This window comes from Rattus rattus, chromosome 11 (assembly GCF_011064425.1).
Source record: "Rattus rattus isolate New Zealand chromosome 11, Rrattus_CSIRO_v1, whole genome shotgun sequence".
Lineage (NCBI taxonomy): Eukaryota > Metazoa > Chordata > Mammalia > Rodentia > Muridae > Rattus > Rattus rattus.
In genome coordinates this window covers 32,954,296-32,981,699 of record NC_046164.1, presented here as the reverse complement: position 1 = coordinate 32,981,699, position 27,404 = coordinate 32,954,296, and the positions used below count along the sequence as shown (strand labels likewise).

The 27,404-nt window shown below is 41.4% G+C and overlaps 1 protein-coding gene across 3 annotated transcripts in view; it reads left to right on the top strand.

Moving 5' to 3' along the window:
• The window catches only part of Clock (clock circadian regulator), a 45,116-nt gene extending 20,561 nt beyond the window's left edge, over window positions 1–24,555 (top strand). For 2 of the 3 annotated variants that reach the window (XM_032916768.1, XM_032916770.1), the window contains 10 exons: window positions 390–537; window positions 1,057–1,132; window positions 4,467–4,608; window positions 5,587–5,687; window positions 6,066–6,155; window positions 9,413–9,565; window positions 10,527–10,733; window positions 11,345–11,550; window positions 16,378–16,702; window positions 19,937–24,555. In XM_032916768.1, coding sequence (XP_032772659.1) covers window positions 390–537; window positions 1,057–1,132; window positions 4,467–4,608; window positions 5,587–5,687; window positions 6,066–6,155; window positions 9,413–9,565; window positions 10,527–10,733; window positions 11,345–11,550; window positions 16,378–16,702; window positions 19,937–20,116 — 1,628 coding nt within the window. In that variant the 3' untranslated portion in view covers window positions 20,117–24,555. The remainder of the gene's footprint in view (window positions 1–389; window positions 538–1,056; window positions 1,133–4,466; window positions 4,609–5,586; window positions 5,688–6,065; window positions 6,156–9,412; window positions 9,566–10,526; window positions 10,734–11,344; window positions 11,551–16,377; window positions 16,703–19,936) is intronic. The other variant, XM_032916769.1, reaches the window with a different exon arrangement.
• Window positions 24,556–27,404: the final 2,849 nt, after the last annotated feature.

The window sequence follows — 27,404 nt, the reverse complement described above, 5'->3', positions numbered from 1 at the left end:
GAGATATCATATGTAACGGTAATTTGGGAAAAATATCATGTTTATTAACTGTTCCTTCCTAAGTGTTAAAGATCTAGGCAAGTTAACAGTATGACTTCAGTATATAGAGTTTATTATGAATGAAAAAATGTATAACAGCAGTAACTGACTGTAATGTTAGAATCTAGACTTCTGGTTATTCAGGGAACCTTAAACTAGTTCTTAAAAAAATTTTTTGTAGTTGATACATATTTCTGAAAGCCAGAAAATAATTATATCTTTATAAAGAGTTAAATGTAAATGCCAGCTTTTGTTTAAAAAATTGAGATTTTTTTCATAGCTAAGTACAGATCAAAGAAAAATATTCATTTCTTTCTGTTTTCTTTTTTCTTTTTCTTTTTTTTTTTTAGTAATGCAATATGGAAAAGGCAAATCATGTTACTATAGGTTCTTGACCAAAGGACAGCAGTGGATTTGGCTTCAGACTCATTACTATATCACTTACCATCAGTGGAACTCAAGGCCAGAGTTCATCGTTTGTACTCACACTGTAGTAAGGTAATAACTTTAAGAAAATGTGTAAGGGATACTAATAGCCAAAGAGCGTTTTTATGAGGTTTTTTAATGAACGATAGTGTGCCCCAGTTTTAATACTTAATATTTTTGAATATTAAGCTTACTTAATAGGTAGAAATATGATATAGATAGTGTATAGATATGTAAGGCCTGACTTGAGTATTGTGCTGTGTAGCAAAAGTTGTACCAATATTGAAATGCCAGTGCACTTCAAGCAAAGCAAAAACCAGAAAACTGTGCCAATCATTATTTTGTCATTTAGTTTCTGTTCACTTAACTGCTTTGCTCCTTCAGATCATTTGTAGGTCACCTAATTGTAGAATAGAGATTGAATTTAGGCAGTAAGCTGTAGGTATTATTGGGTTTATTTAGTGTATACAAAAAGCACAAAATTCCTAATGGTTAAGGGAGATTCATAGCAAACACCAATTGATTGCATCTCTGTGTTTTTTTTTTTAAATAAATGACCAAACATTTAAATGTGGTTCTTTCCATTTGTAGTTATGCAGAAGTTAGGGCTGAAAGACGGCGAGAACTTGGCATTGAGGAGTCTCTTCCCGAGACAGCTGCTGACAAAGTATGTTTCTTACAGTGTCTTTATTACCTTGTTCCTCAATAATTTGTGAGAGATATTTGAGTATCCTCAATTTTTATTTTGAATTCACTATTTTAAAATCCCATTTGGATCTAAAAAGGAACCAAAGATTTTGCTATTTAAAAGTTAATTAGGTGAAAGAATATTGAAATTAGCAGATAATCGGGAAGAGTAGTTAATATGGCAGGTTTTGGTCAAATATGAGGGTGCATGAGTCAAGATGATGGACTTAAGATATGACCAAGAGTTAGTGACTGAAGAGTCGTGGAAGATTCCGAGTGGGCAACACTAAGGAATTGCTGCTGCTGTGGCTCGAGCAGAGGCGCTTTGGGACACTGAGCCAGAAGTCACCACAGGATTGACCCCTGACCACAGGTCACAGACCATGGGACATAGCTCCACACCTGGGACTTAAGGCAGGTGGGGATGGTTTGCAGCAGTAGCAGGAGGGCTTGTCTTCATCCTGTGCACTTAGGATTTCAGTCTTAAGACAGGAAACCCCCACTTCTGATGGGACCTACAAGGAAGTTGGTTCTAGTGTTTCGAGCAGATGAATAAAGAAGTATTCAGAGCCAAGGTAAAAATGCAAGGTCATTTGTTTTATGTACATCGAAGGTACATGGAAGGTTCTAGAGGCTGAGAAGCAGTGAGGGGTGTGCGCAACGATACAGGCTGGGTAAAGCCATGTTAATGAAGAAGGAGATAAGGCATTGGGGCTCATGCCCTCCACCCAGAGTGAGGACTGTGAGATGAGATGTTTTGCATTTACACATATTGGCATACATTCAAGCAGTCGTGTATCGCCCTGAAATAAAGATGCATGCTTGGTTCTCGTTCACTGCTGCATGTGGAAGGCCGCAGGGAACACTGATTCTATTTTAAGTGTGGGGTGGGTGAGGAAGCACTAGTATACTCTGTCCAAGGTAGGTCTTGCTTTTGGTTGTGGTGAAATAAGTATTCTCATCTCTATACGGAAAGACTGTCAGTTGAGAGAGGGACCACAGTGATTTATGCACAGAGGGAAAGGCTTGGGATAATTAGGGAAGTGAGGCCATTGTACACTTGGGCAACTTTGCTGACGAGAACTGAGCAAACATTTGAAGTTAGTGACTATCATAGCCACCTGCAGTTGTTTCCAGGCTGAGCCTGTGGTCTGTCGGAACAGGAAGCGTGGTTTTCGGGGTCACGGAAAGATAGTAGGGAAGGGTAGGGCAGTGGGTACTTCATCTGCATGTGAAGTCCTAGAGAAGTCAAAGCTGGAGATCAGGAGCAAATGTCGAGTTCCTACGATTTTACAGAACGTAGTAAAATAAAGCACTCTTTCTTCTGTTACTTATTTGTAAAAATATGTGATAAAATGACAATTGTAATGATCTTAAGAGCACACTTCAGCATTGTAATATCCACTTTATATATCTGTCACTGCTGCCCACGCACAGAACCTCTTCATCCTCAACATAAACTCTGTTATTAAACAGCTTTCCGTCCCTTTGCCTCCAGCTCTTTCCAACTACAGTTTTGTTTACTTGTTTCTAGTTTGGCTACTCTGAGTGCTGTGAACAAACTCCTGCAGTACTTCCTTTGTGACTGGCCATTTTTGTTTGGTACAGTGTTCTCACGGTTCATTATGCTACAGCTTGTCACCGATGTCCCTTTGTTTTGAGGCTGAGTAGTAGTCTGTCATGGGTGGATCCTCTTGCTAGCCTGTGGAATCCTGGGTTGCCTTTACCACAGATACCGACTAGAGTTTCTACTTCTTTTCTTTGGGTGTATACCAAGAAGTAGAATACTGGATCATATGTTATGTTACTCTTTGTTGAAATTTGAAGGAAGCTACCATACTCTTTTCTGTAGAGGCCATAATGTTTTACAGTCCCAGTGCCAAGCCATGAGGATTTTCTTCACATCTTTACCACACTGATTATTTTCTGAGAAGTGGGGGGGTTGTTGTTCTTTTTGTTTTGTTTTATTTTGATTGAGACAGGGTCTCACTGCGTAGCAATGAGTAGCTGGAAGCCGACATACAGACTAGGCTGGCTTCAAACAGGTATCTTCCACCCGCGTGTCCTAGCCGTGCTAATAGAACACAAGTCAGCATGACTGGTTTTGATTTGTATTTCCCTGGTTAGTAAGGTTGAGTAATATATCTGGTGAGGGTTTTATATCCTCTCTGGAGAAGTATTTATTTCTCCTCTACCTTTTTTACTTTCTTACTTAACTACTCATTTATTACCCTTTTTTATTTTTTATTTTTTTGATCAGGTTGCATATGGCCCAGGCTGTCCTCAGGGTGATTATGTACTCAAGAACAGCCTTGAACCCCTGATCATCTTGCCTCTGCACCCCGTGTGTTTTGAAGTGCCACCATGTCCACCTTGTCGTTTTGTTTGGGTTTGTTGTTCCTTGACAGAGAATCTTGATGTGTGGTCCAAGCTGAGCTTGGGTGGTCTTCTTAGTCTTTGCCCACTAGGTGCGGGTGCAGCTGGGGAGGATTGTCTCGTGTTCACGGCTTGTATGTGAGACCTCGCCTCAGCCAGAAACACAAGTACATCTCAGTACATGGGATGTGATCGCTTCCCCTTTTCATAATTGAGTTGTCATTGTAGAGAGTTTTGTAGCCTAGATATTGATTACTGATCAGATAATGATGTATAAATACCTCCTCTCGTTCTTGTCGGTTGCTTTTATTCTATTGGCATTGTCTTTTGGTGCATAAATGTTTTAATTTTGTGAATTCCAGTTTACTGGTAAATCCACTGTCATGAAACCATTTCCTTATGCTTTCTTTAAGAGTTTTATAGTTTTAGCTCATAATACTTGATCTACTTTGAGTTAAATATTTGAACTAAACACAAAAGTCTAACCTGAGACTTTTTATTTTTTAAATAGAGAATGAAGACAAACTTTAACAGTATTAAAATAAGATTTTTTTTCTTAATTAGTATACAAACACACACTTTTCAGCTTTATTTTAGGCAAAAACTAAGAATGATTTACTCTCTCTGTGTGTGGGTGTGCGTGTGTGTGTGTGTGTGTGTGTGTGTACATGCATGTCATTCCTCACAGTTCACCTCATGTGAGGCACCCTCTTCTTCGGCTGTGCACACCAATCTAGCTGTCCCTTGTACTTTGGGGGAATGCTGCCTGTCCGTGCCTCCCATCTTGCCACAGAAGTGTTGAAATTACGAAGGCGTGCTGTGGACCCAGCTGTAGGTGGTCTCTGGGGATTCAGATGTAGGCACGCGCTTCTACACACTGGCTGTCTCTCCAGCCCCAGAGATCAGTGAGAAAACATTGATTTTCCTCCTGTCCTTAGAGCCAAGATTCTGGGTCTGACAATCGTATAAACACAGTGAGTCTCAAGGAAGCACTGGAAAGGTTCGATCACAGCCCAACTCCTTCCGCCTCCTCCAGAAGCTCGAGGAAGTCCTCTCACACAGCAGTCTCAGACCCTTCCTGTAAGTGCCGTAGCTGAAAACAGATGTGTTTCCGAGCGGTCTTGTCCTCTCAGTTATGGTGCTGACGTCAGTGCTTTGGTCAAGCACATCTTCAGATGCCAGGCTTTTCCAGGTTTGAAGTAAACTTCCATTGAGAAGCAAATTACGTCTCTTTAGAAAAGCGTTAAGGTGATGAAATGATGATAGTAGGTGGTAATATTCTGCTTAACTTAAATTATTCCTCGAAAAGAGAAAATTCTACCTTTCATTGTAAAACCAGGTAATTAAGATTTATGAATGTTTTGCCTGCGTGTGATCTGTACATTGAGTGTGCCTGATCCCCATGGAGGTCAAAAGAGGTTTTCAGACCCCCTGGAACTGAAGTTAGGGATGGTTTTCAACCACCTCATAGACGATGGGAAGAGAACCTTGGTCCTCTGCAGCAATAAGTGCTATTAACCACTGAGCCTTCCCTAGTAGTGAAGTCTAGCTCTAGCCTTTTCCTTTAATTTATGAAGACTTGGTAACTGTCTTTATTTCAACAGTAGCTGTATGTACAGCCATATGATAGAGCATGCCTCCTCAGTCGTCTCTATAGGGAGCATGTGTGGCTTCTTTGCTCGCTGTATCTTCTAAGCAGTGCTGCTGCTGTGTTATCCCGTGTGCACTGTTAGGTACTGGAGTGGATTGGAGTTACCCAGAAGGATGCACCTGGGTGATAAGGAGCACTGACTGTTTGTTACTGTGCGTGGATTTTTATATCTATAGGGAGTTCTGAAGCCTATCCCTTGAGGGTGATGAGAGGAGCTGTTTTTAAAGTTTGACTATCTCACATGTTTGCTTTGTCCTTTAAAAAGTAATTAAAATTAATATTATAGGCATGGATTTAAGTTTTATCTAATAACTTACTCAGCTTTTCCATTTGTTGAAGCATCTTTTGAGATTAATCATTCAGATTGTTTGTAAGTACTAATTCTGTTCTCCGTTGACTGGCTTCAGCAACGCCGACAAAGATCCCCACTGATACTAGCACTCCTCCCAGACCGCATCTGCCAGCCCATGAGAAGATGACACAGCGGAGGTCATCCCTCAGTAGTCAGGTGAGCGCTCTCGCCAGCACCACAGCCCTTTAGTGATTCTCTCATGTCCCTTTCTGGGAGGACTCAAAATCATTTCCATATTTGAATAAAATACTATAATTTTGTTTCTAATTGTGGAAAACTGCTGAGCAAGAACTACTATTAAATTCCAGTTGCCTTCAGTTCAGTCCACTCAACTTGTAATTGAGTGTACCTCCCAGGGCCTGTGCTAGGTACCACGGGAAAGAGAGAGTAAGAGTAGAAAGCCTGGCTCCCTTCCGACACAACAGAGTGTGAGGTTGATCGTCACTGAATGATAAGACACTGTATTGTATTGTGGTGGAAGTACTCAGGTGAGTGTGAGCGTCACCTCATTGTCATCTTTTATTTTGCTTCTAGTCCATAAACTCCCAGTCAGTTGGTTCATCATTAACACAGCCAGCGATGTCTCAAGCTGCAAATTTACCAATCCCACAAGGCATGTCACAGGTATTTTTGTTTGTTTTAGTTGAGCATTTACAAATGATAATTGCATTTAAGCAAATATGGTTTTATATATGTATATATAAATACATAGCGTTATAAAAACAGTGAATCTTAGTTGGAAGTATTTAGAATATGTAGTGACATTTTTGTTTCTTACAATGATTTTGGGTACCTCTGGACTCTTATGAGATAAAATCACAGGTACCTGTGTCTTTAAAGATGAATGACAGTCCTATACCACAGAGAACCTTCTTGCTTATTGTGCTATAACATCTGCTGTATAACAACAGCCTACAGGTATGATAAGCTTAAACATGAATATACCAGTGCATTTTGTTCTTCCTTATGGATATTGGAAGACTTAAGTGTATTCTGTTGGCCCATTCGTTTGCACAGAGCTATCTATCTAGTTATCTGTATACACTCAGTTCCACGCATCAGGTGCCAACAGTACTTGTTTGTCTGTGTTCACAGGCATTTGATCTAGAGGGAATGACATCACTAAGACGCCATGTCAGTTTAGTCTGCACCCTGGATCCTTAAATACAGCTTAAACAAGTGGAAAAAGACAAGTATGGTAGTGCATATCAGGGGGCGGGGCGGAAGCAGAAAAATCAGGAATTCAAGGTCACCCTCAGCTATATAGTAAATTCACAACCAGCCTGAACTTGAGAACCTCAAAAAAAAAAAAAAAAAAAAAAAAAAAAAGAATGAAGGAAAGGTGGAAAGGTCTTTAGACATGGAAGATGGCCTTAGTCCAAAGGAAGAGGTGTAAATGCAGAAACCAGCAGAGAAAAGGGGTTCCCAAAGCACTACTGCGTAGTTCTCGTGATTTAGAGCACATTCAACATTCATTTTATTTGACACTAAATCCTGATTTAAGCCACACTGACCTACAAAGAACTATGTAACAGTACTTATTATTAAATATTAAATTGAATCTGCACATCTTATTTTGAAGTATAGGCAGTTTTTATGTAACATGCAGACATTCAATATTCTTTAATCTTGGGTTGTCACTTAAGCATCGTTAATGTCTTTATAGAGGTGTTTTCTTGAAATATATACTATATCAAAAAGTACAGCTAAGCATCCAGTCTTCTGTTCATTCAGTCTACACTTTGCTTTTTTTTTCTTGTTATCTTGTATTCTGTGTTTGTTTCTATTTTTCTGGTTTGTACTTATTAGAAATGCTTTAAATTGTGAAAACATTTACATGTAGAAAAAAATAACTTTTTAGTTATAATAAAATATATTTGTAGGACATAAAAATAAACATTTTAACTACCATTTTTTAAAGGCATGAGAAAATAGAAGTACTAAATTTCTCAAACCTAATAGAATTTAATTCATGATATCAGTTGGTCATTGCATCTTCAAAATCTGGTGGTTTTTGCTTTAAAAATTAATATCCAGAAGTCAGGGGCGATGGTGCAATACCTGGGAGGCATAGGCAGGAGGATCACCAGAAGTGTGACATAGCCAACCTGGTCTATGAAAGAGAGTTCAGTGCAGCCAAGGCTACAGTGCAAAGCCATTTTAGAAAAAGAAGAAGAGGAATCGGTATCCTTAGCACAAATTTCAGAAGAATTCATCTAGTACAACCTTCCTGAAGCCAGAACATGGAAGGTAGGGTGGGCATTGCCCACTTACCGGTGCAGTTCACTGCAGGAAACTGGAAGTGGATTTTCAGTACAGGGAGTGCTCTGCTCCTCCGGAGTACAGGATACTCGTGGGAATGCCCGCAGGAGCAGTGATGGTCGTTGTCTGCACTGTAGCTCCGTAACTGGCCGTGACAACCAGAAGATTAAAACTCTGAGTGTAGAGTAGCTCGTGTGCGCTCACTCACGATTTCTTAGAGTTGCTTAGCTTTTCAAAACTACATTTAAGCTGCTGTAAGGATAGTATTAGATAATAAGTATTATAAGTTTTTTCAAAATAGCACCAGAATAAAATATTGGTTGTCAGTCAGATGAAGATTAGTGATTTTAATATGTGGGGAGGAAGGAGGATACAAGGAACTGAAACTTGGGGTCTTGAACATTCTGAGCAAATGCGCTATCTGTGAGCCCTCAAGCCCTTTCTTTTTACTTGTAATTCTGAGACAGGGCCTTAAAATGCTGCCTAGGCTAACCTTGAACTCACTCTGTATCCCAGGTAGGTCTTGAACTTGTGATCCTCCTGCCTAACTTTGGATAATTCTGCGATGTACACACAGAGGGGACTCTAGAGATGACAGGATTTGCTATGGAGTCGTTCCAGGTGCTGGGTGCATTCTCATTTGGTAAAATGGAGAAGAGAAGTGAGCAACTGAGGAACTCATGCTACTAAATTGTTAAAGTGCGACATAAGCTTGGGATGTCGGCTTTCTCTCTCTTTCTGTCAGGGGCTCACTCTAGCTCTGGCTGGCCTAGAAATTTCTGGCCTTGACATCACAGAGATTTCCCTGGCTCTGCCTCCTCAGCGCTAAGAATAAGGAATGTGCCCTCACACCTCAACACTCTCAGACCGTCTCACTGTAATTTCTTCTTGTAATCAGGCAAGAACGAGTCAGAAATCAAAAGCATACCAGAATCCAAGCAGGGGTAATATAAAAATATATCAACTAATAACTTAAAGAAGAATCTCTGAGAACTATAATAAGAGTAGGGGGGCAGCCAGATGGACAAGTGGGTAAGGAAGGGCGCCTGCTGCCAAGCCTGACAGCCTGACCTGCATGGGTAAAGAAAGAACCGACTCTTCCAAGTGTCCTCTGACCTACACACATTCTGTGGCGTGTGCCCCTTCCCAGATACTAAATTGTAACTGTAAAAAAAAAAAAGAAAGAAAGAAGAGGAAGGGGGAAAAAGCAAAAGTGTGAGAGCAACCACTACCCTAAATCAGAGTGAGAAGAGCCAAGGGCGCCATCGACGCTAACCTCCTAAACCCTGCCCCTGCTGCCCCAGGAGGGGTTATGAGGCAGTGCTGTTAAGAAGGGAAGCTCCCCACTGGCACTTGTGGTGGAAGAAAGGCACAAACACCGCTGCCAGGAGCCTGTGTACCTTCCTTGCAGCACCCCCAGTGGCGTCTGTGCAGGTTCCTGGGTGTCTGTAGCAGAAACTGACTGTGGGCCCCAACTCCAGTGCAGCAGAGCCGAGTAGAGAGGGAGTTCGGGAAGGCGTTGGCGACTGACTCCCAGCACCGCTCACTCCTCACACTGCACAGCTGTCTGCCAAGGGAGTCTAAAGTGTGTTGTGCTGTCTTTCCATGTGTTGCTCCAGTTTCAGCTTTCAGCCCAGTTAGGAGCCATGCAGCATCTCAAAGACCAGCTAGAGCAGCGGACACGCATGATAGAAGCAAATATTCATCGGCAGCAAGAAGAACTAAGGAAAATTCAAGAACAACTTCAAATGGTCCATGGTCAAGGGCTACAGGTAATTTATTCTGTCTGAGCACAGAGATCTCTTTCATGTTTTGGGTTCCTAAAAATTGGCATTTTTTTTTTTTAAAGGAAAGCTCAGGCAAGAGGTCTATTTTTCCCAGTTTTGAAAACATTGGCTACCTGCTTAATAGTATAGAGCCCCAAAAAATACTCATGCTAAGGACATTTCTATCAGCATCACTAGTTTTTAGACTAATGAACTTGCAATTTTAGTAAGTTCAAGTCCATAATATAAAATTATATTTTATCAAACATTTAAGGTTGGAGTTTATAATAGTTTTAATAAAATTCCAATAGATATGATTCTTGTTACTTGACTAAGACACTTACTATTTAACCAACAGGGCCGCCTAGGGCACTAGGGCTTTGCTGAAGGGAAACTAAGTGACCATTTCTTCATGGTTACAAACTTAGAGTGAGTGAGGACACAAGCTGCCAGCAGCAGGCCTCTGAGCAGCACTGAGTAACACGATTGATGGATGTTGTGTGTGAGTGGAAATGTGAATGTGTAGCTTCATATTATATTGTTACTATTGTTCGCGTGCAATGTCCTCGTGACTTAACTGTTAAACTGCACTTCGCTTGGTTTCTTTGAGTGTTCTCTGGGTTGGTTGGTTGGTTTGTTTGTTTTTAACTATAAAGCATATTTAGGCTGGGAATGTAGCTCGTTGGTAAAATGTTTGTAGCCCTAAGTTTGATTCCCAGCACCCCCCCCCATGTAATTAAAAATTATTGTGTGTGTGCATAGATGTGCCAAGAGTATATGTGGCGGTCAGAAGAAAACTTTGGGGAATCTGTTCTTTCGCTATGGGATCCAGGAACCAAACTCAGACTGTCAGACTTGTGCAACAAATACTTGTACCTACTAAGCCTTCTTTTTTAGTTTTTTTTTCCTGTTGAGCCTTCTTACCTGCCAAAGAAATTTCATTAAAATGTAGTCTTTATTTTCAAAGATGTTTTTGCAGCAATCAAACCCTGGACTGAATTTTGGTTCTGTTCAACTTTCCTCTGGAAATTCTAATATCCAGCAACTCACACCTATAAATATGCAAGGCCAAGTTGTCCCTGCTAACCAGATTCAGAGTGGGGTGAATGCTGGCCATGTCAGCACAGGCCAGCACATGATCCAGCAGCAGACTTTACAAAGTACATCAACTCAGGTAATTGACTCAAATACCTGGTTTAAAAAGGCTGCAGTGTATCAGCGTCTAAATTTTAATAAAAGTTAGAGCATAAACTATTGATCATTAAAATATTTTGTAGAAAACATTACTGTTAAATATTTTTATATTTAATAATTTTGTAAAATGTTTAGGCCTAGTTTAGTAATTGTGCCCAAGCTTTTATAATGTGCAGACTTCCCATATATAAAGTCTTTGACTTGCCAAAGAGCATGAGTGGCAGACGAACTGAATAGACAGACTGTTGGGGAAGCACAGGCAGTTTCCTCACGCTCTAGGTTTCTGGCAACTCATTACTGTGTATCTGTGACTACATCTGAACAACACGAGTGTGTGACCGACTGACCTGCTTTTAACCAGCAACTTGTGTGGATAGTTTTACTTCCTTGTGAAGAGCATGCTTCTTTTAAAGTCCTGGTTTACATGCCATCACAGCATCCAGACTAAGCCAGTTACTACAAGTCAGTCTGGGTTTCTCTCAGAATAATATATTTTGCTAGTCCTTTTCTGTTCTGTCACCATTATTGGATGGTGGCTAGTAGAAGCATGGTCTCCTGTAACTTAGATAATCTCCATAAAATATTTTCTAGCAGAGTCAACAGAGTGTAATGAGTGGACACAGTCAGCCAACGTCTCTTCCAAACCAGACGCCGAGCACTCTGACAGCCCCACTGTACAATACGATGGTGATCTCTCAGCCTGCGGCTGGGAGCATGGTCCCGATTCCATCCAGTATGCCGCAGAACAGCACCCAGAGTGCTACAGTCACCACGTTCACTCAGGACAGACAGATAAGGTAATTGTCATACTTCATTTATTATTTCCAGATTAAATTGATTGATTAAAAACCTAGGACTGGAGAGATGGCTCAGTGGTTAAGAGAACTGACTGCTCTTCCAGAGGTCCTGAGTTCAATTCCCAGCAACCACATGGTGGCTCACAAGCATCTGTAATGGGATCCAGTGACCTCTGGTGTGTCTGAAGACAGCCTCAGTGCACTCACGTACATAAAACAAATAAAACAGATATTTTTAGAAAGCCCTGTATGGTCTGAAGGGATGCCTCAGCACTTAAGAGCACATGAAGTTCTTCTAGAAAGAGGAGTTCAGTCCCCACCTCCAGCTCTGTGGGGTTTCATGGCTTCTGGTCTCCTCCAGGCCTGCATGGATGTGGCAGACACAGTAAAAGAAAATCATAAAAACAAATAAATGAAAATGTATGTTTAGGGGCTGGCTATATAACCTAGGAATAGAGAGCTTGCCTAGCATGGGTAGGTCCCCTCAGTTCAGTCCTTAGTATTATGCTTTTTTCCAAAACCAACAATTTTATTTTTTGCTGTAAAATTTTAGTTGGTTGCTTACTATAGACAGTTTTTTAAATTTGAAATAAATGCCTTATCTATTATTAAAGACAGCAGAGTAACATTAAATTTTATTTTTCATTCCAAACTGGGCTGTCAGATAAAGAAGCCACAGTTGTAGTGCACTGTCACACACAGCTTTTACAGGCTCTGTACAAGTGTGCCTTGGGTCCTTTTAGTGAAGATGTTAAGAGAGCAGCAATAGGATAGCTTATCTTTCTGCTCAAAATTTTAAATTATTTATTAGTATCATCCTGTATTTCTCCATGTCTCAGATGAGAAATCGTATGTTTTTAATAGTTTGGTCAAGTGCTATGGCAGAGGGTGACCATGAGCCAGTGGTTTCAAAGCTTAGATGACTTAGATGCCTAAATAGATGTGTCTATTAAAGAGAAAGGTATCTGGGTCTTGAGTGAGAAATCTGAATAGGTGAATTAACATTTTTTGCATAATTACAGTTTACTGGGAAGCTTTTTAAAATTTTTTATGTATTTACATTTTAAATGTTATCCTGTTTCCCCCTCTCCCATGCCCCCTCCCCCTCCTCCTGCTTCTATGAGGATGTTCCCACTCCCACCCACCCACTCCCACCTCCCGCCCTGGCTTCCCCTACTCTGGGGCATCGAGCCTTCACAGGACCAAGGGCCTCTCCTCCCATTGATGCCCAACAATGCCATCCTCTGCTACATATGCAGCTGGGGCCATGGGTCCCTCCATGTGTGCTCTTTGGTTGGTGTTTTAGTCCCTGGGAGCTCTGGGGGTCTGCTTGGTTGATATTGTTGTTCTTCCTATGAGGTTTCAAACTACTTCAGCTCCTTCAGTCCTTCCCCTGACTCCTCCATTGCAGTCCAATGGTTGGCTGCAAGAATCTGCCTCTGTATTTGTCATACTCTGGTAGAGCCTCAGGAGACAGCTATATCAGGCTCCTGTCAGCATGCACTGCTTGGCATCAGCAGTAGTGACTGAGCTTGGTGTCTGCATATGGGATGGGTCCCCAGGTGGGAAGCTTTTTATAAACTATAAGATCTCTGTGGTCTTAAGTACATGATATGAAATAGTTCATGTTCCTTCACAAGTATGCTGCTGCTTACATATTTCGCAGTTGTCTTGATAACAATAGTTGTTCAGACCAAGGAAGCTACAGGATTTTATATAGGCAATGGAGCTCACCTTCCTCACCTTAAAAAGTCCAGTCACCTTGTTGGGGAAGTTTCCTGGATACACATGGGAATGCCCTCCGTGGGCTGACTTTTATTTGTGTTTGATTTTGGTCTGCTTGTTTGTTTGCTTCTGGTGATTGGGCCCAGAGCCTTCTGCATGCTAGGTATGCATGCTGCTATGATGTACTCTCCCAACCAGAAGATGGTTTTAAAGCCTGAGAGAAGGACTGACATGAATTTCGGAGGATGTATTTTAGCAATCATTTGTAAATACATTTTGTGGGGGAGGAAACATATTTCAGCAGACATTTAAGGGCTCCTTTTTTTCACAGGAAATAAAAGATTAATAAAGATAAAAAGATAACTAGCTCACAAATATTTGGTGGACTTTCTAGGAGAGGAGATGAGTATTGTGGGTTGAAGCAAGCATATGAAAGCATGGTCAGGAAAAGCTTTGTGGACAAGCTTGTTGGCCTGTTACCAGAAAACATGGTCTGAGCTTCTGTGCAGAGTTCAGAGAGTCATTGTAGCAGACAGATGACTGTATGGCCATGGGAGGTAAATCAGTGTGTATTAAAGAATGTATTTGGTGCCAGAAATGGCTGGATTATGTTTTGCATTTATTGGTCGGGGAGTGGGTGGGGTGGGTGTTCATCGTTGCAGAGAAATCGAACCTTAGTTCATCTGTGTCTTAGTATCCTGTACCTGTTGTTTCTTTGAACTTGATTTAGAAATTTTGAATTTCTTTGGTTTGTTTATTTTTCTTTCGAACCCATGCATTTGGTCCTGAAGTTTATATTCTATAAAATTTAAATTTTAAGGTCTGACATGAACTTGATACACATTTTTAAAAGACCGGGAATGTGACTCAGTGGTAGAGTGCAGGTAACCCACAGTTCAATCTTTGTCACTGCAAAACTAAATAAATAAATTGTTTTTATCATGTGGACTATATTAATAATAAAGTCCATATGTGTACTGTCATCTCTGTTTGGAGCAGTGGTGTCTGTTCTGCCGTCATTATGTCAGGAATGAACCTTACTTACCTCATAGGAATGGTACACACAAGGAAAGTCATCAGAAATGAAAGGAAAATTCACTAAATTCTGACAAAGGGTAATATGCTGTGTTGATAAATTACACTCTGATTTATCCTTAAAGTGCCATTTCTTCTTAAATTTATAAAATAAAACCTTGAATATAAGTTTTTTTTATAAATATAAGTTTTAACATTTTTTTTTTGTCGTAGACTTAATTTGGTCATGAATTAGTTGACAGTGCAGTAAATTAGCATGTTCAACTCATACTCAACATCTCAGTACCTTGCCATTTTATAAAAAGTTTGCTTTTAAAATTTTTAATTGGTAAAATAACATATAACAAAAATTCTATATTAACCATTTTAAAGTGTGCTGGTCAGCGGCCTTGAGTACGTCCATGTGTGGTTTCAGCTGTCACCACAGCCATCTTCAGAACATTTTTCATCTTACCAAACTGAAATTCATTAGACAGTTCTAACCTTTCTGCCTGTTGCGTTTGGCAACACCATTTTATTTCCTGTTTATATGAATTTGACTCCTGAAGTCACTTCATGTAAACGTACTACCTAGTTCTCACTTTTTCGTAACAGGTTTATTTCACTTCACATACTTTTCTCAGGGCTCAACTGTCTTTTCACACATCAGATCCTCTCCAGGGACAAAGACTCCTCCTTATGTAATGTAGAGATAGCATTTACTGCCATCCCACCTGCAAATCCGGGGGCTGCCTCTGACTTTTGACTGCTATGAGTAGGTGCAGCTGTGAGCCAAGTTGGCACTCTGTGTCTGAGCACGGCTGTTACTTTGCCTTGGCTCCGTGCTGTATTCAGAGACAGGACTTCTTCCTGTGGCCCTTGAGAGACTGTTACAGGATTGTCTGGCTTAGTTGTCTGTCTGCTGGACAAAAGCTGGTTACCTGGGAAGAACCCCACTTGAAAGAACACCTCCTCTAGACTGTGGAGTCAAGTCTAGGTATTTCCTACTACTCATGTGGAAGGGCCCTGTACTGTGACAGTGCAGTCCCCTGTCAGGTGGCTCTGGGATTTACAAGAGAGCCCAGAAGAACAAACCAGTAAACAGTATCTCTCCCCGATTTCAGCTTCAGTTCCTCCCTCCATTTTCCCTGCCTTGGCTTCCCTCAGTGCCCTGTGACTTGGGAAGTCTAAGCCCTTTCCTCCTCCTCCTATCATAGCCATAGAAAGCAAATCAAAGCAACCGTTTTCCTAGTCCTGATTGGTATGCAATGGCTTCCTATTATTTTCATTTTCGGTTCTCTAATGATGAGGTCTAGTGAAGATTTTTTCTGTGTCTGTTGTCTGTAGTTTTTTGGAGGAAAGTTTTAACTACTGTCCAGTTTTTTTTTTTGTTGGTTTTTGTTGTTGTTGTTGTTGTTTTTTGGTTTTTTTTTTCCCCCCAGAGCTGAGGACTGAACCCAGGACCTTGCGCTTGCTAGGCAAGCGCTCTACCACTGAGCTAAATCCCCAACCCCTTGTCCAGTTTTTAAATGGGTTGAATGTTGTTTGATTGTAAGAGCCCCATATATGTCTCTTTACATGTTAAACTTACTGTCGTCCTGTTGATTTTTTTGTAAGGTCAGCAACTCCATGTACTTTCGTGTTGTGGGTGAGGTCATTGCCAGGTCCAGTATCATGAAGCCTGGGTACTGTCGTGTCTAAGAGTGTGGTGTTTGCATTTGTTTGGATCTTTCACTCATTTCAATGAGGGTTTGTGTGTGATACGAAAGGCCCCATCTTGAGTATGAATATTTTTAAAGGTTGTGTTTTGGCTGTGTCTATTTTTGTTCTAATATGCTCATTATATTATACATTTTTTGTTTTACTGATATCTCCCCAAAAAGGTCTTTTAAAATTAGTTTTGGTGCTGTGCTCTCTACCACTAAGCTATATCCATAGCCTCCAAGGACAGTCTCTGAAAACGGAAGCTAAGAGCATATGCTTTCCTAACATAATGAGCCATTTCACTGGGGATTATCTGAGATGAATGCTCCAATGGCAGGCTGAGTTGTGCATTGTCATTTGACTCCATTTTGTTTTCTCTCACAGGTTTTCTCAAGGTCAGCAACTTGTGACCAAATTAGTGACTGCTCCTGTAGCTTGTGGGGCCGTCATGGTGCCAAGTACCATGCTTATGGGTCAGGTAGTGACTGCCTATCCTACCTTTGCCACACAACAGCAGCAGGCACAGGCCTTGTCAGTAACACAGCAGCAGCAGCAGCAGCAGCAGCAACAGCAGCAGCAGCAGCAGCAGCAGCAGCAGCCGCAGCAGGCGCAGCCGCAGCCCCAGTCACAGCAGAGTTCCCAGGACCAGCCGCATCCTTCAGTTCAGCAGCCAGCTCAGCTGACCCAGCCACCACAACAGTTCTTACAGGTAACTCCCCAGGGAGACGCTGCCTCCCTCCAGGTGATTGGCTCTTTCATAATCAAATAAGATGTTAAATGAATAGGTTTGTAAAGGATCTGGGAAATTCTTAAAAGCTTTCTGTGTGATTTAAGTATCTAAAAAACACAGAAAACAGTGTGACTGACTGTTGTGCCTTTTCTTCAGTCTTGGAAAGCTTTTGAAGTCTTGCCTAGCCACACTGAGTTATCTGAGCTTCTGGACAGTGAGCTGCTGCCCACCCCTGTCAGGTCACTCACTGAGCCTATTTTCCAGAATTCAATAAAAAGAACCATTTTTTCTTCTTAGATACCATCAAACTGTACTCTTATTGGGCAGGTACATCAAGAAGGATCCCTCTTTTCGGCCTAGGAGTGACCTGACTTCTCAGATCAATTTTTATTAGACTGTGATTGTTTTGTTGTGTTTCTACCTGGCCTGGAACTCAGAGATCCTCCTGCCTCTGCCTGCTGAGTGCTGGGATTACAGGCATGCATGCACGACCATGCCAGCTTATTAGAATTTTCTTGTTAGAAATTAATGTCAGAGGCGAAATCCAGTGTTGATGCAATATGGGTTATCATTAGGATGTGAGCTCTAAACTCAGGATGTCCTTAATTGAGTCATTGCTTCACCATATACATGTGACCTCTGGCATAGCACTCAAAGTTGTCAGACCTCATGAATATATTGGACATAATAATAGTTCATACTTCATTCCTTTTTTTAAAAAGCATGTAAATTGCTAAATATACTGTAAGGTATGTAGCTAGCTGGCATTGATGACCACAATATTGGCAAATATAATACGACATTCGTATTCCTGACAAAACCACCCAGATACCATGTGGATAAGTCATACAGAATGCCTATCCGGAGGATCCGGAAGAAAGTCGCCTGGATGGGATCCAACAGAGAACCAGCAGAACTAGTTTCTACAGACTCCACTGCTAGGGAACCTGGTGGGTTTCTGTTGGAGTCCATCTGGCTGAATGAAATACTACCTAGTCATACCCACAGCTTTTATAGGGCTTAAGTCTGAAGTACTGCAGTTAATAACTGGTTAACTATAGTAAAACTAGTCACAGACTGTTCTTTAGGTGAAGATAACATATATTTGATATATATGGAGATATATATATATATATATCTGCTGTGGGAATTAAACAGAAACTTAAAATGTGATATGCCTTAAGGTCTCAATGTTCTAAATCTGTTAAAGAAGACAGACCCTTAAAAAGAATGAACATTTGGGGCCATGGAGGTGGCTTGGGAAGTAAAGTGCTTTCTACTGAGCCTGGCATCCTGAGATCAATCTCCAGCTCCCACATGGTGGGAGAGGAGAACTGACTGCAAACGGTTCTCTGACCTCCACAGGGGACGCTGGCAGGCGCACACAGAAACACAGTAAATAAACGCTAATACAAAGAACAATCTCTCCTTCCCTGCCCCCACCACAAAAATATACCCCAAACATAAGAACCATAAAGATAGTAGATGTGTAGTGCTTTTCCTAAACATACTCTTTGTCTTACTAAGAGTTGTACAAGTAACAAATCAAGAAGAACTATTGGAAAGGGCCTTGGCAGATTTTCCTGCCTTATGTTTTAAGGCTGTCCTTGGCTTTGTGTGCATAGGTTTCCTTCATACACACTCGCAGATGTCAGTCACCCACTCTAGCTACAGTTCAGACATGTTGTAGCAAGTGTGTTGTCTTCCAAAAGTATTTTCCTTGAAAATGCTCCGGTTCTCTCAGCTAGTCTCTTTTTGTATACCAGAGTTACAGACTAACAAACAGCCAGTTAAAACATGGTGGAAGAAACAGTCATAAAATTGAGACTTTGAAGGTCAGACATGGGAAACGATGCCCACAGTATATCCGGACTGGTGATGGGGGCATGTTTGCGCTGCTTTACTCTGTGCTCCTACAGCTACACAGGACGTCGGCCTCCACTGTGTCCTCCTTTTTCTTTAGTATTAGTGAACATGACTGCTGTGCTGACTTTGTACAGAGTTAAAAGGCCAAGGCTGAGAGAAGTGGGCAGCCTGACCGAGTCACACATCTACAGATGGAATAGCGCAAGTTATCCCAAGTCTACTTAAGACCCATGCTTGCTGTCTGACTCTACATTGTGTGCAAATGTATGGAGGCCAGTAGTCAACCTCAGATGTTGTTCCTCGGTCTACCTTGTTATTTTGAAAGAGGGTCTGTAGTGAGAATTTTGGTTTCTTTAAAAACATAGAACTATTATAAGAATGTGTTTTCACTTGAATCTGGGGTGTGGGGTCTGAGGCTGCTTCAGAGTCCACAGCAGCTGACTGTGATTTGCCTCATCCTCTAGCAGGGGTGTGACGTGACCAGCTGCAGATGCATTCTGTGATTGTGTGAAACTCTGGGGACTTCCAGAGGTCTGTAAATGCTAGGCCCCTGAGGTGTGGGGTCTTGGTTGGTTGCTATTGGTTGAACTTTGTTAAGTAGTTGTGCACAAAGGAGAAAGAAGAAATCAGAGATCCTGACGGTGAAGCTCTAACTTGCCAAGGAACTCAGCACACAAAGTGGTCCAGTGATACCATTGCCTTCCCATTCCCTGACTTTATTCAGGGGTCTTCCTTTCCCTTCCATCCTTTCCTCTCTAGGTTCAGGGGATTGAAAGGGTAGAAAGAGTGGAAAAGGGTGGAAGAAAGAAGAAGCCCCAAAGTAGCAAATGCCCTCTACAAGGGTCTCATGACACCCGTGGTTCACTTATTAGGTTAGGTTGGTTGACTGATGGGCCTCGCAAATCCTCCTGCTCTGTCTCTCACATGCTGGGATTAGAAGCTTGTTTCTGATGAGGCTTTTTCTGAATCCCTGACTTGATTCCTTACCAACAAGCAGACCTGTGTGTACTGTCGGTCTGAACAGGCAGTGTTCATTTCCTGTCCAGACACAGCTGGGCTCTAGTTTACTGCTTAGAAATTGGGCCTGTAGGAAATAAAGTAAAAATATGTGGTTTGTTTCAAGACAAATTATACTTTATACCATGAAATTCCCATCAAGAATTCCTCTAAAAAAATAAATTTTATTATGCTTTCAGAAAGAAGGCAAGGTTTCTGTTTTCCAAAAATAGTTTTTAGAATAGCAAACAAAATGAGAGTTTAAAGCCCTTGTCTCTGTGGAGTGTGGGCAGTGTGGACGGACAAGTGTGAAGGCATAGAGCCACGCTGCATAATCCTTTTTGTTTTTAGACATCTCGGTTGCTCCATGGGAATCCTTCGACACAGCTCATCCTCTCCGCTGCCTTTCCACTACAACAGAGCACTTTCCCTCCTTCGCACCACCAGCAACACCAGCCTCAGCAGCAACAGCAGCTCCATCGGCACAGGACTGACAGCCTGACTGACCCTTCCAAGGTCCAGCCACAGTAGCACATGCTTCCTCTGACACTGGAGAGGAAGGGGATGGCCAGAGAGACTCGCTCAGATGGCATGCGGTCAGAAGTTCAACAGTTTTGTGAGGGTCGTCTTGAGTGCTCCAGTTCCTTGAGTAGTTGGTAGGGAAATGCTGCCCGGCGCTTCAGAAGTCCATTATATACCAGCCAGTGGGAAATGGTTATAGGGACACAGCCAATTCTGACAGTTTCTTTGCCCAGGTATTTTTTGATAGAAAGAGTATATTGCCAAATGCTAACAAGCTATCAACCATGTTCTTTACTGAGTCGGAAAAGCACTAACAATGTTGGTAGCTTTAAGTGGGTCTGTGCCTGTATCAAATATTACAGAGGACACACCACTGCCAGGGGTTTGCTTCGAATGCCATGGAGATAGTCCAGTAGTTAGTAGTCCCACCCCAAACTCCTCCCCCTGTTCCGATAATGATGGAACCGTGATTACGTTGAGAATGTTGTGCAGGTTTGAATTCTCTGTGTACAGATGCTGTAAGATGTATCGTGTGTCTGGATGGAGGCGAGAAAGCAGCTTTGTGTGTGCCGCGTGCCCTCCCTCACAGGTACCAGTACATTTCATTAGACTCACCACCGTGTACAGACTGAGAGCAGCCTCTCGTTTCATCTTGTTTACAACACTGTAGAGTTCTAGTTACTTTTCCAGGGCACAAGTCTTTTTGTCCGTGCTTTGGCTGTGATGTCACAGTTTGTTCAGTGAGGTATAATGTGCTGCTGGGAATGGATTGTTTTTAAGGTTAAATTATTCTACATTTCCATTTATTCAGAAATATCCCTTATTTCATTATTTTTCAATTATGCTTGAGAGAATTGCACTGCTTTATTATTTTAGATGGTTGGTTGAGAGTTTGATCTCATATTTTGATATATTTCATAGTTGGAATATTTATGTAAATGGTTTTCAACAAGCCTGAAAGTGATTTCAAGAATGTTTCAGTTATAAGAGTAAAGTTTGCACACAAAACATTTTAGGCACTTTTTTAACATTCTCAGAGGTGGGAATTTTAACTTTTAGGATTTGTTGGAATCTTTTTTATTATCCTTAAAAATTTCAATGCTTCTTTTAGTCAGAAATGATTCAGGGTTATTTGAGGGGGAAAAAAACCCATAGTGCCTTGATTTTAATTCAGGTGATAATTCGCCATCTTGAATTCATCGTCTGGTTTCAGCAGCAGTTTTGAAACCTTAGTACATTTTTACAGCGTGTGGTCTCAGTGTCACTCTCAAGTCCCCTGAAGACGGCTGAGCCTCGTGGATTACCCCACAGCACCACAGAATTATTCCCTGGTTGCATCTTCCTTTAAAGCTAAGTGAGTCTTTGGAGAATCACCAGTAAATGCGTGCTCAGAGAGAGGGGGACACGTTGTCTTGAACCCTCACCGCAGCACTAGAATAATGTAACTCACAGGCTTTTAAACATACATTAAGATTTCATTTGGCAATATCCTTCTCTACAGGTAATAAACTCCAACAATGCTACATACATTTTAAAAGCATTTTTTTAGATTCTATGGTACTAATAATGGATTTTTCAATGATGGGAAAAAAGATTGTAGAAAATAGAGTATGAAGTGCTACAGAGAAAGGGGGTCGAGTGTGGCAGACGAGAATTGACCTAAAAGTGAAGTGTGTGATGCTAAGGCTGCTAACAGAGGTGTTCAGATACCCAAGGCACAGTTGCTAGGTAAGGGCCCGGGAGCTCGGAGTCCCTGTCTGTCCTCAGCCTCACTCTCATCCTAAGTCTTTGCTTCCCTGTTCGCCTGGCTGCAACTGAGTTAGAAAGTCAGTGATGAAAAGTAAACAACCAAAGAATATTGGTACCTACCTTCTGCAAAAGAAGTGTGGCTAGATACCAGTCAGTAACTCACATATCACAGAGTCCTCCTAGCTGACATTCTTATGGACACCAGGAGTAGTTGTGAGAATACGTGTTTATGCAGGTGTGTACACACATGATGACGTCATGTAAGTAAAGCACCCACGTTGCTTTTCTCCCTTCCAAATTGCCTTCTTCTCTTACGCCATTCCATGTCATCTGAGTTGTGCCTCATTTGTCTTTTTGCATTGCATAGTGATAAGCATTTAGCTACAGGAGATACAACACGCTAGTTGTGTAATTCCTGTTGTTCTTCACCATTCAGCTTCCTGCTTACGAGTCGCAGTTGATAGAGGCGCTCCTAGCTGCTGATGGTGCTGTGCACTAGGCTGCACACCAGTTGTGTGCACGAGCTGCCGCTTAGCTCCTTAGCTCTTGGTTTCTTTGGATGGCAAACTGTCTCTGTCTGCTCCCCACAAGACTGCAGTATTCTGACAAAAGTTCCTCTTCTGCCTGTTCATTTCTGTAGCCAAAGCTGACTGAAACCCCAAATCTAAATCATGAAAAGATACCAAATAGAAACACTTCTCAGCTTCTTAGAAACTTTAACTTGCCCTGCTCTATTTCATGGGGATTCAAGTTTTTTTGAAAATTTTGGTTCTGGGCAGCGCTTTTTAGTTAAGAAACTGTTAGGGTAAAGGCCACACAGGTTCTGGTTGTCCTGCTGCAGATTCCTTGCCTGGACTGCTTCTACATGGGGTGACACAGGATTAGAACAGGAAGCACAAAGCTGCTCTTGAGGCTGGCATCAAACCAGAGCCTCGATATTGAAAAGTAGTCCTCCTTTCCTCCTCAGAGGCTGCGTGGGAGGACAGCAACTGTGGCCGTGGGCAGGCTTGCAAATGAGCACCAAGGCCTGCCCAAGCTCAGTCCTATCAGGGTAGCATTGAGTGCTGTGCTCTGCTGTCACTAGACAGGGCTTAGGCGGGTACTACTAATAAAAGATGCCAGTGCTTTGAATAGTTTGTGATAGAAGACTCCATGCTAACCAGCAAGTGTTTGAATTCTGTGTGCTGTGTAGTTGGTCCTTGCCTTAAAGCAGTCTCTTGGAAGTTAGGAGCACTGGGGCAGTCCAGCCATATGTGGGCATCATGTTGAGGGAGATGAGCCTTGTTCAAGCCTTAGAAAGGACCCTTAGTCTACACAGGTAGATTCTTTTCACTTGGGTATTACTGTGTTTAAAATGTGTCCACTATGTTGAGGCAATTTAAGTGGAACACAGATAGCATTTTTAGTATTTCTTTTTTCTGTTTCTTTGGTGATTAAAGGTTTGTTGGTAAACATTTGTGTAAAAGTTGTTCAAGCCTCTCATCTTTCCAGTACCTGTGGTCCTGTTGTTAGTACCAGAATCCACGATGGAAAGTATAAACACTGGATATTAACATTGCTGAGGGCGCATAGCCAGGAGCGAGCTGACTGCAACTTCTCAGTGGTGAAGAAACAGCACAACACGGCACTTGCCATTTTCATAGTGATTGCATAGAGACCTTCTAAGATTGTCTGGATTGAGTGCATACTCTTCTAAGAGGAGCTTCTCAAGTAAATGCAAAGGAAAAGAGTTGACTATTTTTATAGCATATTTAATATATTTGTATATATCTATGAGTGTAGTAGGAACCCTCCACAGGCCTCCCACTTTTCTAATCCCCTCCCCTTTTACCATAGCCTAGTACAGCCTCATCCGCATGGGTAATGTGCCTATCGTCAGCCTACCTACCAAAAGATAGTGCTGCTGCTTTCTGAGACAGGTGAGATCAGACTCTCATGCCTGGGGATCCTTTATGGGAGGAATAGCACACTTAGAACAACACACCACAGTTTAAAAGCATCATTTTGAAAGGTAATAAGCACTTTATTGCAATTATTCATTTAGATAAAGTTTGTATCTTAGGCATTAACCATTTTTAAAGGATCCCCTAATCATCACTTAGGTGAAATTATAAATGACACATTTCTGAGAAATGTTTAGATCCAGTGAACCGTAGCAGGTTTATGGGAGTGATTTCAAGGTAGCCAAATAAACTCGGACTTCTGTTTTGAATGTGGTGGAGTCAGGAGATTGTAGTTGCGTAGTTTGATTTAAACACTATTGTAAACCTATCTTGCCTATTGTGTGGACACCAAAAGAGACCAATGAGCCTGTTTATTTTCAGAGGTCTAGGAATATGCATCTGTCTGAGTAGATATACAGAACTAATCTATAAACGGTTGGTAGTAATATTTTAGGATACAGTAATTTCAAGAATTATTGAGTGTTTTAAATGTGCCCTGAAATGTTGGCATGTCATTTCAGCGTTCCCATTTGAGTTGCTCTTGTAACATTTTTGCACAAAAAGGACTGAGAACAAGACTGCTTTGGTTGAAGAAAACTATAATTTGGTCTTATTTTAATGTCTCCTGTGGAAACACTGGAGGTAAATTGGTTGGCATAGTTACTAATTCAGGATATTTAAAACAGTGTTGAACAGCTCATCAGAAATTAAGCAAACTTATATATTTAAAAATTAAAATTCTTTTTTTCCACGTGACTGTTTTGCATATTTTTTCCGTTGTCATACCACTACATTCCTTGTTTTTCTGATATAATACTTTGTAAAACATTCGAGTATTCAACAGTACTTTGTAAGATGCCTGGGTTCTCCCAGGAAGACGTCCTAGTGAACTGAGTTATAGCTGTACAGTCTGTGAAGACTGTTGAGATTCCATCACCACCACCAGCAAACACTGAGGTGCTGAGCTAAGCGACAATCACCATTGTAAGTATTTACAGGACGTAGGAGAGGCTGTGGGAACACTTGTTCCCAGAGCAGTTCTCTGGGTTCCTTACATAAAGTGGCATGTATTTGTATCTACATTGTCTAGCTAGTGATTTGGTTTCCTGTATTTAGTTTATTGCATCATTATCTTGTCCTGGGAGAACTGGCTCTTGTTTGGGGCAGTCACTACACCCCACCCTCCAGTGACTCTCCACTGACAGATCATTGGGGTCCATTGTAGTCAGGATGGTGGTGCGGGGTCAAGGTGAATGCCCCTGTACTTCCCTCCTGCTCTGAACTCATTTGAGGAAAGAACACTAAAAGCTAGCTTCTTTCAGCTCTGCTCGCACTACTCAGCCTTTTCTAGTGTCACTTGTGGCCTTCCCTGATTTCATGGGCACTTTTTATATGGTTGTTCCCCCAATAGTCAAAGGCCAGTATGACAGAACCAAGGGCATATGTTGCCTGTTTTTGCCCATTTGGGGAAATGCTAGCAAAGTAATATCTATTAATGGCTGCCAGTCATCCTTATATCCATACATAAAAGTCCTTATAGATATAGTTTAACAATCAATGTATGCACACTGAAAACTGTGAAAAGTTGGCTATCTTTAGATCCTCCATAGTCCAGCAAAGTGGTGCTTCATCATGGGAAACCGAGCGGAGGGGCTCCTTCCTGCTCACACTCACTGGGGAGTGACCCTCCGTCAGCACTACCGCGGCTCTGGAGCCCCACAGGACAGTCACTAAAATACTGTCAGACACAAAATGGGTTTAATGACTTCTAAGGCATTTAACTCTGAGGGGGGTAAATTCAAAATATACCATTTTTTGATGTTTGGTTTTAAATCCGAGAAAACAAACTGTGACATCGCTTTAAGAAATGACATTCAAATGTTTTATGTTTGAGTTGGCTTGTACTGGTTCACATTTATTGCTGGCAATGGTTTTAAGAGTATTACAAAGCTAATATACAGAGGAAACTGTTAAGTTGTATAACTAGACAATCAGCTTCAAGCAAAGACATTGCCTTCAAAAAGTCCATTATTAAGCAATGGGTGTGTCAGCCAGAACTGGAATTTACACCTTTCTAAAATGATTTTAAATCTATTTTCCTGTGGTTTAAGTTGGGGAAAGCTCCAGTATAGCACTTTCATATTCACCCTGTGTAAAGATTAAAGCCCAAAGACAAATTAGTGCTGTACTAAAACCAGTTAGTGCAAAAAAATATATATATGTTTTATCTTTGTAAACTTTGTTAAATCGGTTAGTAGTTGTACAAACATGCACCAGGTTTTTCTAAGTTCCGTGTGTCTTGCTGTGCTGTTCTTGACATTGCTGTCCTTACTGCTTGGTTCTGGGTGTAAACGGTAACAAGACTAGACAGAGCCCATCGTTTCCGGCGGCCGATCTCGGATAAGCATTCTTCCCCTCCTGAGCAAACATGTGATTGAAATAAGCTTAGTTCATAGAACTGAGACTGCCGTTCTTCCAGGTATCACCACTTTGCCAAAACCAGAACTATGAAGGGTTAGGAATGGTTTCAATGGTGCTACATTAGGTTCCCTGGTTTTCATAAGCTACGTTTGGAAATACAGTATTGAATAAAATGTAGACTCTTGTTAATAGCTGAATATTGCCATTTTAATTGGGTCCAATATAATTGGTTATTCTTATCAAAGTTAACCTTTGGAGAAGTGAAACTGTTACACCAGCACGCCTCACTCAGGCCTATGCTGCATGACGGGCACAGCTCTAACTTAGTCTCAACATGCCATCTAACACCGTCTTCTCTAGACCTTCGAGTGTGTTCAGAACCTAAAGCTACAGCAGAAGAGCCAAGCAGTAGCAATGTTTCTTTGTTTTATTTATTTTTTTTTTGTAAATGTAAAAATAACTAGATCCAGACCTGTTTCCTTTGATTTAAAATAAAGAATACCTCAGTGCTGCTTCTCAGAATCACCTGCTTCATGTGGCACATAATGTGTAAGAGTCCCATTTGGATTTACGGAAAGACTATTAAATGTTTTTAAATCTGTCAGTGACATTTCCTTTCTTTATTCAACACTGGGGCCTAATTGTGTTAATGCTTACCGTATAGCTTATACTTTCCACTTTCTTCAAGAAATGATTTTCCTCCTCCAACAACTTCTTACCCATCCTCATCTTCCGCTGGAACTAGGCCGTGGGGCTTAGCAGGTCACCCTGCTGCCAGCTGCTTTCTGCAGTTACATTGTGTCTGACCAGTCTACAGGTGAGTATGGGGATGTGACAGAATTCCTTTAAGTGTTTTAACTCACAGGAATTATTTTTCTATCCTCTGATCCTGCATTTTTATTGAGTTTGAAAACTCCTTAAAAACTTGCAGAAATGACTTCTTCAGTTTTTGCTACTGCCTAACAATGCCTGAGAAGAGCTAACAGCTAAAGTAACTCTCAGCAGTTTTCAGGACAGTGTTAGGAGACTTAACCGGCTCTTCACAATCACTCAAATTACAAACTACATTGTGAACATTGGTCATCATTCAGGAAATGTGAATTATTCTGTCGTGTTCTACACAGGGAAGGAATGTCTGGATGTCTCTACAGAGGAACTGGCCTTCACACTTAAGACTATTAATG